Raw genomic sequence first — 12,969 nt, forward strand, 5'->3', positions numbered from 1 at the left:
GATTCTGCACCATTTCAGTATCTATGCTGCATTCGTTTGGCAAGGTTCTTTGACATTTCTTTTGTTTTTGTTACAGCAATAGTATAGCACAAGTCCAAAAAGCATATAAAGATGTGAGCCATTTCTCTGATGGCTCCCAAGTGTAGTCACGGTAGTTTGTTGCAGGGACAAGTTGCACAATGAGAGGTTCATTGGAAAAATTAGTGAGTAGTTAGGAAAAGTACCACTGAGCTTTAATGTGTGGTTGTAGCTCTTTCCTCTCACATTCACTTGCCCCTCCTAAGCCAAAAAAGGGAAGAAAAAAAAAAGTCCCCCAAACAAACAAAACACTATAAAACACATTATTTTTATTGACCTTGCCAAAGCATTTGACACTGTACACCACTCCCTACTCTTAGATAGACTACTCGTCTCAGGCTTTGATAAGAACGCCTGCAGTTGGTTCGCAAATTATCTGTGTGGCAGACGTCAATGTGTGAAGTTGGGAGGTGGGCAGTCTGATTTCCTGCCGGTTAAATCCGGCGTACCACAGGGATCCATTCTAGGCCCTGTCCTGTTCACTATATATATTAATGATATTGTTTCCTCACTATGTGGCTGTCAAATCCATCTCTATGCTGACGACACAATTTTATACTGTACCGCTGACTCCCCTGTATTGGCCATAGAACAATTACAACTCTCCTTTAACTCCCTACAACACTCCTTTACCAGTCTTAAACTAACACTTAACGACAATAAAACCAAATTCATGATCTTCTCCAAATCCAAACACATAGACCACTCCAATCTCCTTATCACCACCACCAATGGATCATCAATAGAAAAAGTCACAGAATACAAATACCTTGGTATATGGCTGGACGACAAGCTTAATTTCAAACATCACATAAATAACCTCGTTGTAAAACTCCGTCAAAAGATTGGCTGCCTATATAGGAATAAAGCCAGCTTCCCCATACTCTGTAGGAAAAGGATTATTGAAGCCACATTTCTATCAGTACTAGACTACGGAGATATAATCTACCGTCATGCAGCCGCCTCCACACTCAAGCCTCTGGACACAGTTTACCACTCAGCTCTGAGATTTATTACTGGTGATAGCTACAACACCCATCATTGTGCCTTGTATGATAAAGTGGGCTGGTCTTCTCTGACTGAGAGACGCAATAGTCATTGGCATCTTTTTATTTATAAAGCCCTGGTTGGTAAATTACCACCTTATATCTCATCCATGCTACGTCTGAAACCTAATCACATTCTAACCCGCTCCAGCGATTGGCTAATCCTGTTGGCTCCTTTTGCCAATTCAGAACAGGGAAAGGCTGCTTTCAGCTTTGGTGCACCTGAGTCTTGGAACCTCTTGCAACAAGAGCTTAAATTGAATACCCTAGTATCTATTGGCCATTTTAGGAATCTATATAATAACCGTGTCTTACCCATATGCAACTGTTTTAACTAATTGATGTTAACATGCAATTGTTTTAACGGTTTGTGTCAACTTTATTGTTTTCTTGTTACTCCTATGTTATTTATATGTGTGTAATCTCGGCATCATTGTAAATGAGGGTCTCCCTCAATTGATCTCTCCGAGAATCTTAAATAAAGGTTGAATGAATGTCAGAAAACCACCCACACTGGGGTTAAGTTGAAGGGAACTGCAATGAGAGATGGTTCTATGTGGAAGGGAAGGTCTTATTTTGGATGATACAGGACAGTTTGTGTTCCCATCAGCCTTGGATTTGCCCCCGGGTTCCCTATGGCTCCCTTTATCTTGCACTTCCACTACATCAAGGTTGTGAAGATGGACCCACTTCCCTCAATGGATTCCTCCTCAGCTTGCGTGAGCGGCCTTTAATTATATTTGTTTAAACTGAGGTCAAATATTAGCTATGGTCACACGGGGCAGGGGTTTATTGCATTTCCCTCTGAGGGAGAATCTAAGAAGCATGTGTGTCTCTTCTAAGAATATTCCACCGGTTTGAAATAACTGTATGGAGGCCAGAAACCTGGAGAGTTTGTTTACAAGGTAAATGTTGACACACACTTTTTCAAATTGGGGTTTTGACAGAGCGATTGCACTGGGGCAGGATTGTGGATGTGGAGCAGGATTGTCCTGTGATCACTGCTTGAGGAAATAGATTGGCTTTGTCATCTGAAGAATTCAGGAAACCGATGTCAATCAATATTTCCAATGTGTCTCTAACCTACTGCCATTCTAATAAGAGCAAGGGTAAAATGGAAGAATGTCACTGTTTTTGAATAATTTAGTGTTACTTTTTATAACCTGGCTTAATTGTATCACTACTGCTAATTTGTCTTGACTGACTAATTTACGTTATATATAGAAATAAAACTGACCGTGTCCAGTGCACTCCCGTTGAATGGCTTTACAAATGCATGGTGGTGTTTAGACCACTAGTCTCAGATCCAGTCCTGGTGGACTCAAGTAGTAAATTGTGTTCATTTGATGCCTTGAATTATGAAAACCATCCATAGTCTGGGTCCCCAGCAATGGAGGCGAGAACTATTGATTTCGACAAGTTAAACTTAAAGTATATTCAGAAAGCGTTTGATGGCCTCCAGTTGCAGCCTCACTGGTAATTGCAGGAGAAAGATTGGCTTGGTTCATGTCAGGTGTATCAAAGATAGGTCAACAGATAGCAGCTGAGGTTGCCCTCATCTTTTCTTTCAGTATGACCATTCAGACATAACCAGTGTTGATTTTTCTGTTGGGAGTGAGTTCTGAACAGCTGGCTCATAAAGACCAAGAGCTTTGCAGAGAGGGGTACAGTCAGCCCAACAGGAAGGAAGTTTTACTCTGCCCAGTGGCTTCCTGTTTCAACACACAGCTCAGATTTAGGGTATTTTGGTTTTCAGGGAATTGCTGTTTTATTGCTTAGCACATTGGTAAGTGACAGGAGAGAGGGACAGGGGGACAAAGCTCAGGAGACAAGTCATGAGTGGGATTCAATAAGAGGTTATGAGTATGGTAGGTCTATAACTACTGTATATTTTACTTTAATTGAAATGAAAACAATGAAAACAGTAAATATATTAACTTAACAATGAAAATGGCTCACTGTACTCACGCAATTAAAAACTGCTAAATTCTCCTGTGAATTCTTCCATGTCACAGAGGCAATACTATGAAGCTCAACTCAGTTGCATTTGACAGTGGTCAACTACTAGCTAGTAAATATGTAAAGGTCTCCATCTAGTGGTTAAAGAAGCTACTACCACCAGATCAGCAGAACTTCTCAGTGGTCCTTATGGTCCTTAAGGTCATTATGTCGGTCCTTGTTTAAAAAATCACACCCTGTGTGAAGTGGGCGGTGTCTTGCTAGCTAATCACAATACTGAATGGAGTCAACCAATCATGTACAAAAGATAAATACATTTATTGAAACACTCTTTATGATGGACGAAACCATAACTTGAAAAAAACAAATTTTTGGTTTTTTTCAAGTTATGGTTTCTTATATAGGGCTATGCACATGTGTCATGTGACACTGGCCAATCACAGTCCTGAATAGACTGTGATTGGCCAATCACAGCGCAGGATAATTGTACAAATTTCCTGGGCCCAGATCACAGCGCAGGAAAATGTACATTTTTCCAAATCTCACTTATAGGGGCGGTTTCACCGCCCAAAAACCTTTTAATACATATGCAAGAAAAAACTCAATCAAGTCTTGTGCCAAGATATAGTTTTGTTGAAAAGACAAAAGGAAAAAAGAAAAGAAAGCAAATGAAGTCTGTTGTTCAAAGATTTTGAAGTTGGATGCCATTTTCATTTTCCAGTTGAATATTATCCTCGTTTCCTCGTTGAATATGAATGTTATCATCGTCAGGTTCGATGGCAGCCTGTGCAACCTCTGCCACGTCAAATTCCACCTTCTTCAGCTTGCTGTCTTTGAGGACCTGGGTGATGAGCCTGTCGTAAAACCACTCCAGGTCCTGTGGGTCATCTGGCCAGACAAGGTACTCTCTCTTCTGGACAAAAGCCCTCACTGCCCTGTGCTTCATCAGTTGGTAGTGGGGTACCTAGTTTTGAGTCGGTGATGTATGTTGAGAATTGAAAACAGATTGTACTGAAGTGCAAGGGAGGCCTGACAAACAAACAAACAATTTAGAAACAGTGAGAGGCAACACTGCTGATGTTTCAACAGTCAGATACACACCTTCTCCACCACGAGCATGATCAGGACGTTTGTCAGCTCTTCCAGCATCCGGCCCTGAGCCAAAGCAAAGGCCTCCAGGCACCAGCCATCTGTGAGGAGGCACTCAGTTAGTTTGGTCCCCTCATATAGCACCTCTTTCATATCTTAAGGTATTTATATATGACTAGAATATAAAGATTAGAAGAGTAGTTGTATAAGAATTCAAACTAGTGGATGTACATGATTTTTACATCCAACACTAGCCACCTGCACTTACAGTATATTGCAATGGACCCTTTTCACAGTGGCCATTTCAACAGGTAAACACAGCTGACAGTATTAATTTTAATTGTGGGCGTGTTTAATTTAGATTTAGAAGTCTTATCAATTTGATTGAAGTTTAATCAATGTTAAAAATGAAAGATTTTTATTTTGTGGCATTTTATGCTTTTAGAGTACAGAGAGACAGGAAACGGAAGTCAAAGAGAGGAGAGACATATGAGATATGACCTGAGACTGATTACAAAATGTGGGTCCCCTGCGCCCCCCCATGTTATAGAAGTAAATCATTAAAACCTGTACCGTTAAGGAACTCCTTGGAGACGATGCAAATGGTCTTCCTGCTGTTGAAGATGGCATCTCTGATGTTGGAAATGTGATCTTCTCCTGGCAGGAAGTCTCTGGCTTCAAAACAACAGTGGAGGATGTTCTTGTCCACAAACTGGTTGTCCAGCCTCTTCAGCAAGGCGTTCTCCACCCACTTGTAGTCACTGTTGCTGAAGCAGAGGTAAGCATCGTACCTGACATCAGCAGCGGCAGGGGGCATGGGCTTTGGGCCCTCTAGAACCCTGCCAAGAACCCTTTTGTAAATTATGAATATTTGTCCTCTGAGACGCGCATAAATGATCACGTTGACAATGATGAGGATGATGGAGAGGGTGGAGCCTATGAAGAGAGACAGCTTCAGTTGTTGAACCGCCCTCTCGTCATCTTCCTCGCAGGGCTTGACATGCTGGCTGTAAACCAGAAGGGAAACGTTATGGACATCAGGGGGGAATTCACACCTGAGCTCCTCGACAGGGAGGTTTATGTCGATGGAGCTCCAGAAAGTGACGTTGGTTGTGTTCAACCATTTTATGAAGCCATCCAGATTACAATCACAATAGAAATGATTTGTCGAGAGACTGAGATAGGTGACAGAGTGGAAGGTTGCAGGGTCGGGTGAGGCCAGGAAGTTGTTGGAGAGGTCAAGCCTTTTTAGGCTCTCTGGGAAGGTGTCTGGTTCAAGATAGGTCAAGGAGTTAGAGGAAAGGTCAATTTCGAATATCGAGGTGAGACCTCTAAAAATGCCCTTGGGGAGCGACTGCAGGGAGTTGCTGCTTAAAGAGAGAGCCACTAGACTCTCCAGATGATCAAACAGAGTAAGGCATCTCCCCTGTCCCCAAGCGACTTGCAAGGAGCTGTCGTGGAGATCTAGCACTTGTAAATGTTTTGGATGAGTTGTTGAATAGTCTGTATTTAAGGGGCACCATTTGGAGTTTCCACCAAAGTAGAAATTCTGCAGGCGTGTGAAATGAGTCAAAATAGTGTAAACATCCTCCAGGTTTGTCAGCCTGTTGTCCTCAATGCTCAGATGGATACTATTACTGCCCAAATAAATAATGCCGTAAATTGATCTGAACTTATTGTCATTCAAAAGTAGGTAATCCAAGCTTGGTAATGATGCAGGTGAGCCTAGTTCTCTGAGAGAGTTTCCTGTCAGATCTAACATTCTTAAATTGGGAAGTCCACTGAATGATCTATATCCCAATTTACCAATGTGGTTATAAGACAAATCTAACACTCTGAGGTCTGTCAGATTAGTAAATGTGTGAGAATAGATTTCCCCCAGTAGGTTGTGTGACATGTTAAGCATCCGTAGATGTCCTTGAAGACCGTCAAAGGAATTTCTGTTTATCTGATTAATTTTGTTTTCGGACATGTCAATTATTATCACTTCATCCAGTGAACTAAACACGCCCTTTTGCAAAGAAAATATCCAGTATTTAGAAATGTCTAAATGGGTAATTGCACTATCCTTTAGGCCCTCAAATGTGTTTCTGTTGGGATCTGGGCGGTTGTCATGGGAAAATCCTTTACCCATAGGTCCAGACCTAAATTTAAGATGTTTAATCTTAGTCCCCTGAATTGCCCTGAAAAACAGTCTCGCAGTGTCTGAAGTAAACCCATTGTCAGTCAAGTCAAGCATGTCAAAAGTCACATTTGTGAAAGGATTCCCACATTTTTCCCAGTCAAAACTCTCATTTAACATACCAGTAAGCCTGATAGACTTCAAGTTCAGAAGCCGGAAGTGTTTGCCCTGGAAACCAATCATATCTTCCTTGCATATCATTTCAATCCGATTCAGCTCCAGCCTCAACTCTGTGAGCTTTGTTAGCTTAGAAAAGAATGGTGCAGGTCGGACCCTCTTAATTTCATTACCAAAGAGGTCGAGTGTCTCTAAGGACAACAGTGGCTGCAGATAGTTCTCCTCCAAAATAGAGCCATTTAACTGAGAATAATCAATGTAGAGCTCCTGTAAACTGGACAGTCCGACAAACGCCTTAGGTTCCAGTTGAAGGCCACTATGTCTATTATAACCAAGGACCAGACGAACCAGGTGTCTTTGTCTGTGGAAGGCGTTGTTTCTGATCATGAGACGCACATGTTGCATTCCAAGATCCAGCTCCAACAGCGCCTCAAACCCAGCTAGGGCAGTGTCATTGATCTCACTGATGTAGTTCATCTCCAGGTAGAGATGGGTGATGTTGGGAGGCAGAGCAGGGACCCAGTGGTGATTCTGTGAGCCACAAGCGGCTACCATCCCATATAGATGGCATGAGGAATAGCACCTGGGCATCTGCAGGATAGGCAGGTAATACGTCAATTACTAAATTGTTTTACAAAATCAATTATCAGTCATTTACAAAATGCCAGAACGTCTCAAATTTGGAATACTTGAGGATACAGTATGTCAAGAATAGTTGCACTGAAGATATTTCACACTTTGTATAATAGCAGCTTCAAGTGGCTGCAACTGGTAACTGTTTTCATACCCTTTTTTACATTAATATGTCATACCAACACCAGTGTACCCGATGAATTGTTGAATGTTTTAGTTTTTCACATATCCTATTCATATATAATTTAAAATGTAAATGCGCTCATGTGCATGTGCATGTGCATGTGCACGTGCACACACGCACACACACACACACACACACACACACACACACACACACACACACACACACACACACACTCCCAGTCCACTTAAAACATACTCCCTGTCCACTTAAAATGAGCTATGTCGAGCGGCTCGAGCCTAACTTTTTTTTAAACATTTCAAATTAATTCCAGTTTCAATTCTTATAATATTGTCATATATGCTATGCGAATGCAGCATTGTGCAGTAAATAGTATATACGCTGTTACAGACTTACCTGCATGCATACACCTACGACAACCATCTGAAGAGCCACTCTCCACATCATTGCCTAGGAGGAGGGGCTCATCTTAGTTAAGGCAATCATGTAAATGTTCAATTCAGTTTTCTTCAGTTTCAACAGTTATACACTACACTGTTGTATAGACTCTGCAGTGTTAATATGACACTGAACATCTATTTCAGCAAGTGCAATATTCATTTTTACTAGAAAAGGTTGTGTGTATGCAGCCAAACCTTCAGTAGCCTATTAGACATCTTTACACTCAGAGTTAAATTAACACAGGACTTTACTGTGTAAACTGTTTGCATTGTTAGTTCATATGGTGATGGCTTAGTGTGCTGTAGGGCTACACACCCATCCATGTATTCATTCAATAAATTGAATCTTCCTCGTTGTAATTGGATTTTTGGGTGATTTGATTCCCGGCACCACAATTGACAAATAAGCAAGTGTTGTGGGGGTTGCCTCCAGCTAATCATTTGCTTATTATACTCCATTCCATGGTGTAGTACGCCAAAAATAGCTGTTAGTAGATGGGCTATTTTCAGCAGGTGAATGATTCAATAATATGCTTACTATGTGAACACAAAACCAAAATATTCAAAGTGATAATCAAAGAGAGATGTTTGACTTGAGCCAACAGTCATATGGGTAACTATTATATTACTGATACAGTTAGTGCTATATGCAGTATGTAGCCTAGCCCAGTGGTTCCCAAATGTCTTCATGTCACGTATTTGGCCGCAGACTTCCCATTTGTTGTCTTCATGTCACAATTGATATGTATTTGGCCGCAGACTTCCCATTTGAAAATATTTTGTTCCAGCCCCCAACCCCCCCCCTCCCCCAGCCTACCTGCAAATATACGATGGTGATTTTCGAGTAAAGCCTGTCTGTTATATTGGATGCCATGATATGCCTCTTACATTTATCATACATGTTACCACCTGGATTAGAAGTAGGCTATTCATTCTGGATTTAGCTGTGCAAACAGGGCTCCGTCTTGGAGGCAAACCTCTCTGGTAACAAAAACGCAAAAAAAGTGATCAAAAATGTCAACCAAACAACACGCTATTTGTGGAGGATTTATCGTCTAGTCAGTAAGAATACTCTGAAAATTCTTGCAGGGGCCCTCATTCAAGGTCATTATGATTATGCATGCACTTCATGGTATCACAACACCTCCAAGGCCTTAAAAACAAGGCTCCAAACATCTCAAAACAAACTTGTAAGGCTACTTCTTGGCCTCAATCACAAAACCCATCTAACCCCTGCTCATTTTGCTAGGATTGGATGGCTTAGGGTTGAGGACAGAGTATGGGCCTGGTCTTCAAGATACACCACAACATTGGGATCCCCCTGTATTTGTCAAAATACTTCCAAAATGTTAATGAAGTCCATGATCATAACACCAGAGGCAGCTCCACAAATCATGTTCAACCCAGATTTGGCTCAACTAAGGGAATGAACTCGTTCTCTTGCTATTCATCAAAAATGTGGAATGCCCTACCAAAAGGAGTAAAGGAGTGTAAAACCCTACTCACTTTCAAAACTGCCCTAAAGATACACCTTCAGGAGGCTGCAATTCGAAAATGGCCCCTGTCTAAGTCCTAACCTACCCCCCCCCCCCTCCTTCATTTTCCTCTTTTGTATATATATTTTTTTTTCTCTCTTCATAACCTGAAAGTAACCTGAAAACTGATTGTATGACATTCTGTATAGTAGTGTGTATATCTGTCTGTCTCTTATGTCATCATGATTTGTGTGCATGGGGATCTCATCTTAAACAAGCTGCGTGCTTAATGAGAGTTCCAGTTTAGTAGACCTTGTATTGTGAATTTGTACTTCCATGTACTGTTATGCACTGTCATGTATGCTACTATTCTCATGTCTTACTAAATAAACTACATCAATCAATCAAAAACTCTGCCTACACATAAATGTCTTGTTTACTTTTATCTACCATTTATTATCTAGTATCTATCGTCTTCTTTATTATTTTATATTATTGTTATTTTACTTAATTTTACTTGTCTGATGTTGCAATTAGCCTATCTCTGTGGGAGGGACACTGCTTTTGTGGTCCACGGGGGAACTGGCAGAGATTTGTATTTGTATTTAGACAAAAAATCATTTGGTTAAGTATTCCCTACTGTTTGAAACTTTCTTTGCCATGAAAAATGATTATTTTCTTACCTGTGTTGAAGGTTTTTAGAACCACAGATCAGCCCACTATTCCTCCCCTGGGGTGTCCTTCTTCTTAAAATACTGTACACTGCTTCCCCAATTCTATTTTCTTGTCAATATTAGAAATGTTGCCAATATTAGAAAAGTAATAGACTGTTCCTACAATGGGAGATAGCCTACATGTAAAACAAATGTAGTCTTTGAAAAGGTTTCAAGTTGCTTTATTTTAGATGCAATAAAAGGTAGTTTCCGTTTTCTCGTCTGCTACTTGATTTCGCAATCTCTCAGCCTTAACGAATATTCTTCCTCTTGTGATAGTTTACTATTCGTAACTTCCTGTGTTGTGGGTAAGTTAAGATAAGGGTCCTTAGTAGGCTATTTACATTGGGGCAATGGGGCATACTACTACAATCTCAAATGGCAAAAACAAAAAGCCTATGTTATGTGTCAATAAATAACATGAAATAGGCCTACTGTAAATTGTAAACCTTTATGGTGGTTTCGCTTGATAGGCTACATGCATCGTTTTAACTCCTAAAAAGTGATTACAGAGGAGGAGGGAGACAGGCTATTTGGAATGGTTTGTCAACATCATTCTCAACTCCACTGGTTGCAATGCCAGTTTTAGGCCACATGGTGGCACAATTGTGCTGTCTAAAATATGCTATCGAATACAAAGCAAAGGAGGGGGAAAACTCTTTTCATCCATCAGTTTCATAATTTAATAGTAGCCTATTACATTCTTTTGTGTGTGCTAACAATAGTTCTTTGACATTGTTTATTTACATTTCAACTACACACGGTTTGTTGTGGTCTAATTATGAGCAGTTCTTTCAAAAACGCAGCTTTTAAACTTCTTGTGTTGAAGCACCAGCATAAGTCCAGTAACAAGTAACAACCCCATCCATTCACTGACATTCAGGAGTCTAGTCTTGTTTTAACGTCGTTTCTGACGCTGTTTTCTCATACTTCTCTGTCGTTACATTCTCCAGGTCATGACACTCGTCCCCCTGAGTTTTGAGCCCACCGGCGCTCTCCAATTTCGCTCGTTTTTTGAGGACGTGGTGAGCCAGGAAAACCAACAATAAGATGACAACCACGATGCACACTATGATCCCCAGGAGACCCCCGGCCGTCACCCCGGACGGCCGGCCGGTGGGCTCGGGGTATAGTCCCACGGTCGGGGTGACGAAGACGACTCCGAACGGCGTCGTCGCCCCGGAGCCTTCCCACCCGTCCGTGTCGACGTCCACCTCGTCCTTATTGCACTTGTACGCATCGACCAGCGTGAAACCGTCAGGGCACGAACACAGGTAGCTCCCGTGCGTGTTCGCGCACTCTTGCTCGCAGTAGCCCATGTTGCACTCGTTGATGTCCACGCAGAACACCCCGCCCGCCCTCTGGTCTGCCACGTACCCGCGGGGACAGTAGCACTGGAGGTGGTCGTTGGGGTCGCACTCTGCAGGACACTCCTCCCGGCCGCAGTACAGCTTGCACTTGTGCGGCTCCTCCGGGACCTCCGTGTACCCGTTGAAGCACGAGCACTTGTAGCTGCCGGCCGTGTTGGTGCACACATGCTCGCAGGGAGCGGACATGCACTCGTCTACGTCCGTGCAGCGGCCGTCTCCCGTGGACCGGTAGCCCTCCGCGCACACGCAGTCGAACGCGCCGACCGTGTTCTTGCACGCGAAGTGATCTCCCGGACACTGCATGCGCTCGTCGGCGCAGTCGTCGATGTCCCGGCAGGTCCTGCCGTCCGGCGCCAGCTCGAAGCCGTGGTCGCACATGCACGCGTACGTGTCGTTCGTCGGGTCGTGGAAACAGGCCTGCTCGCAGCGGAGGGTCAGACACGGGTCATCCTTGAACACCTCGCACGTCACATTGTTCCCGGGGTTGACCACCCGCCCGGGCGGACAGAAGCACACGGACGCGTGGTGGTCGTCGGCCACGCACTGGTGTTCACAGCCGCCCTCGTCTATCTCGCAGCTCCACGGAGCCTCCAGCCACCGCTCCCCAAAGCATATGGACTTGGTCTCTGCGGGCCGACGCACGGCCGTGCTCCCCGGGGGAAGAGACAGCACGTCCTCGCCCTCGAAGCCGTACGGGGTCTTGTAGGTGACAGACTCGTCCCCTCTGACGGCCAGACGTTTGCAGGGGTTCTGGAAGTTGTACTCGCACAGATAGCCGGCTGCGTGCTTGCTGCACGACTCCTGGTTCCATTTGAAGTCCCCTTCTTTGGACACCGACACGCACCGGGGGGAACACGTGCTGTCAAAAGCCCCCCAGTTGTAGAAGTCGGACTCGCCGTCCTGCGTGACCCACTGGAACCCTCGCAGTTCCGTCGAAGCGTCGGGACATCCGCTAGACAAATGCAAACCGATCCAGTATTCCCCCGAAAAACGTCCCCCTAGAATAATGAAAAGGGTGTCATGGGACACGGACGACCGCACTGTCATTAAATGTCCACCCTTTTCGGCACAGTTATTTTGGGCGGTCGTGAAATCGGTGGGGTCCTGGAACGCCATAAAACACTGGTTCCCGATGCAGTATCCGTTATTCTGGGAGACCCCGTTACCGTTACTCCTCGCCGCTAGCATGAACCCCACCAATGCAACAGTAAATAGTCCCGTTATGTTCTCCATTGTCAAGCTCGATTGTTTATTAATAGGCGTCCGTAGTATTTTGCAGCCTATGTATGGACTAGAGAAAGTGTTTACCCCGCGACAGCTCACATTTATATAACCCCCGACTCCATATGTCAGTGTTGTGGGCGAGGAAGGAAGTTTCTTTTTATCACCCTAGTGCCGAGTCGCTCTCCCTCCTTCAAAAAAAAAAAAAGCCGAAACTTTCTTCCCACTGGTGCACACTACAGAGCATCGCATTCTCCAATTACGCACTGTCATTACGCACGCTTGCACGCACGTATTCATGAGGACCATCCACCCCCCCCCCCCCACCCCAACCTCTTCCCATCATAACTGTCATAAGTCCTGTTTGCAAATATGACAACTAGTGTGTGTGTGTGTGTGTGTGTGTGTGTGTGTGTGTGTGTGTGTGTGTGTGTGTGTGTGTGTGTGTGTGTGTGTGTGTGTGTGTGTGTGCAACGTGTGTGTGTGTGTGTGTGTGTGTGT

At 43.6% G+C, this 12,969-nt stretch overlaps 2 protein-coding genes across 3 annotated transcripts; both read right to left on the bottom strand.

The window, feature by feature from the left end:
- Positions 1 to 3,484: 3,484 nt before the first annotated feature.
- LOC308103384 (toll-like receptor 5) lies at positions 3,485 to 10,065 on the bottom strand. Of its 2 annotated transcripts, XM_080453333.1 has the most exons (5): positions 9,848 to 10,065; positions 7,646 to 7,699; positions 4,746 to 7,062; positions 4,185 to 4,273; positions 3,485 to 4,047 (listed from the first exon to the last, which is right to left on the bottom strand). In XM_080453333.1, the coding sequence occupies exons 2-5, from the start codon at positions 7,694 to 7,696 to the stop codon at positions 3,766 to 3,768; spliced, it is 2,739 nt and encodes a 912-aa protein (XP_080309459.1). In that variant the 5' UTR covers positions 7,697 to 7,699; positions 9,848 to 10,065; the 3' UTR covers positions 3,485 to 3,765. The 2 variants fall into 2 exon arrangements, with proteins under 2 accessions (XP_080309459.1, XP_080309460.1); XM_080453334.1 differs by lacking the exon at positions 9,848 to 10,065 and having other exon boundaries at positions 7,646 to 8,194.
- A 160-nt stretch (positions 10,066 to 10,225) lies between these two features.
- Positions 10,226 to 12,599, bottom strand: thbd (thrombomodulin). Its single transcript, XM_080452323.1, has one exon. The coding sequence runs from the start codon at positions 12,478 to 12,480 to the stop codon at positions 10,765 to 10,767; it is 1,716 nt and encodes a 571-aa protein (XP_080308449.1). The 5' UTR covers positions 12,481 to 12,599; the 3' UTR covers positions 10,226 to 10,764.
- Positions 12,600 to 12,969: the final 370 nt, after the last annotated feature.

Source organism: Gymnoscopelus braueri, assembly GCF_963280865.1.
Source record: "Gymnoscopelus braueri genome assembly, chromosome: 16".
Classification (NCBI taxonomy): Eukaryota; Metazoa; Chordata; class Actinopteri; order Myctophiformes; family Myctophidae; genus Gymnoscopelus; species Gymnoscopelus braueri.

Bases quoted from the DNA above. Each gene is read 5' to 3' on its own strand.
- LOC308103384 (XM_080453333.1), bottom strand. From the start codon at position 7,696: ATGATGTGGAGAGTGGCTCTTCAGATGGTTGTCGTAGGTGTATGCATG. The intron at 4,274-4,745 runs GTACAGGTTTTA...GCCTCCTCACAG, and splicing joins CTCCAAGGAGTTCCTTAACG to ATGGCTGGTGCCTGGAGGCC. The intron at 4,048-4,184 runs GTGTGTATCTGA...ACTCAAAACTAG, and splicing joins TCATGCTCGTGGTGGAGAAG to GTACCCCACTACCAACTGAT.
- thbd (XM_080452323.1), bottom strand. From the start codon at position 12,480: ATGGAGAACATAACGGGACTATTTACTGTTGCATTGGTGGGGTTCATG.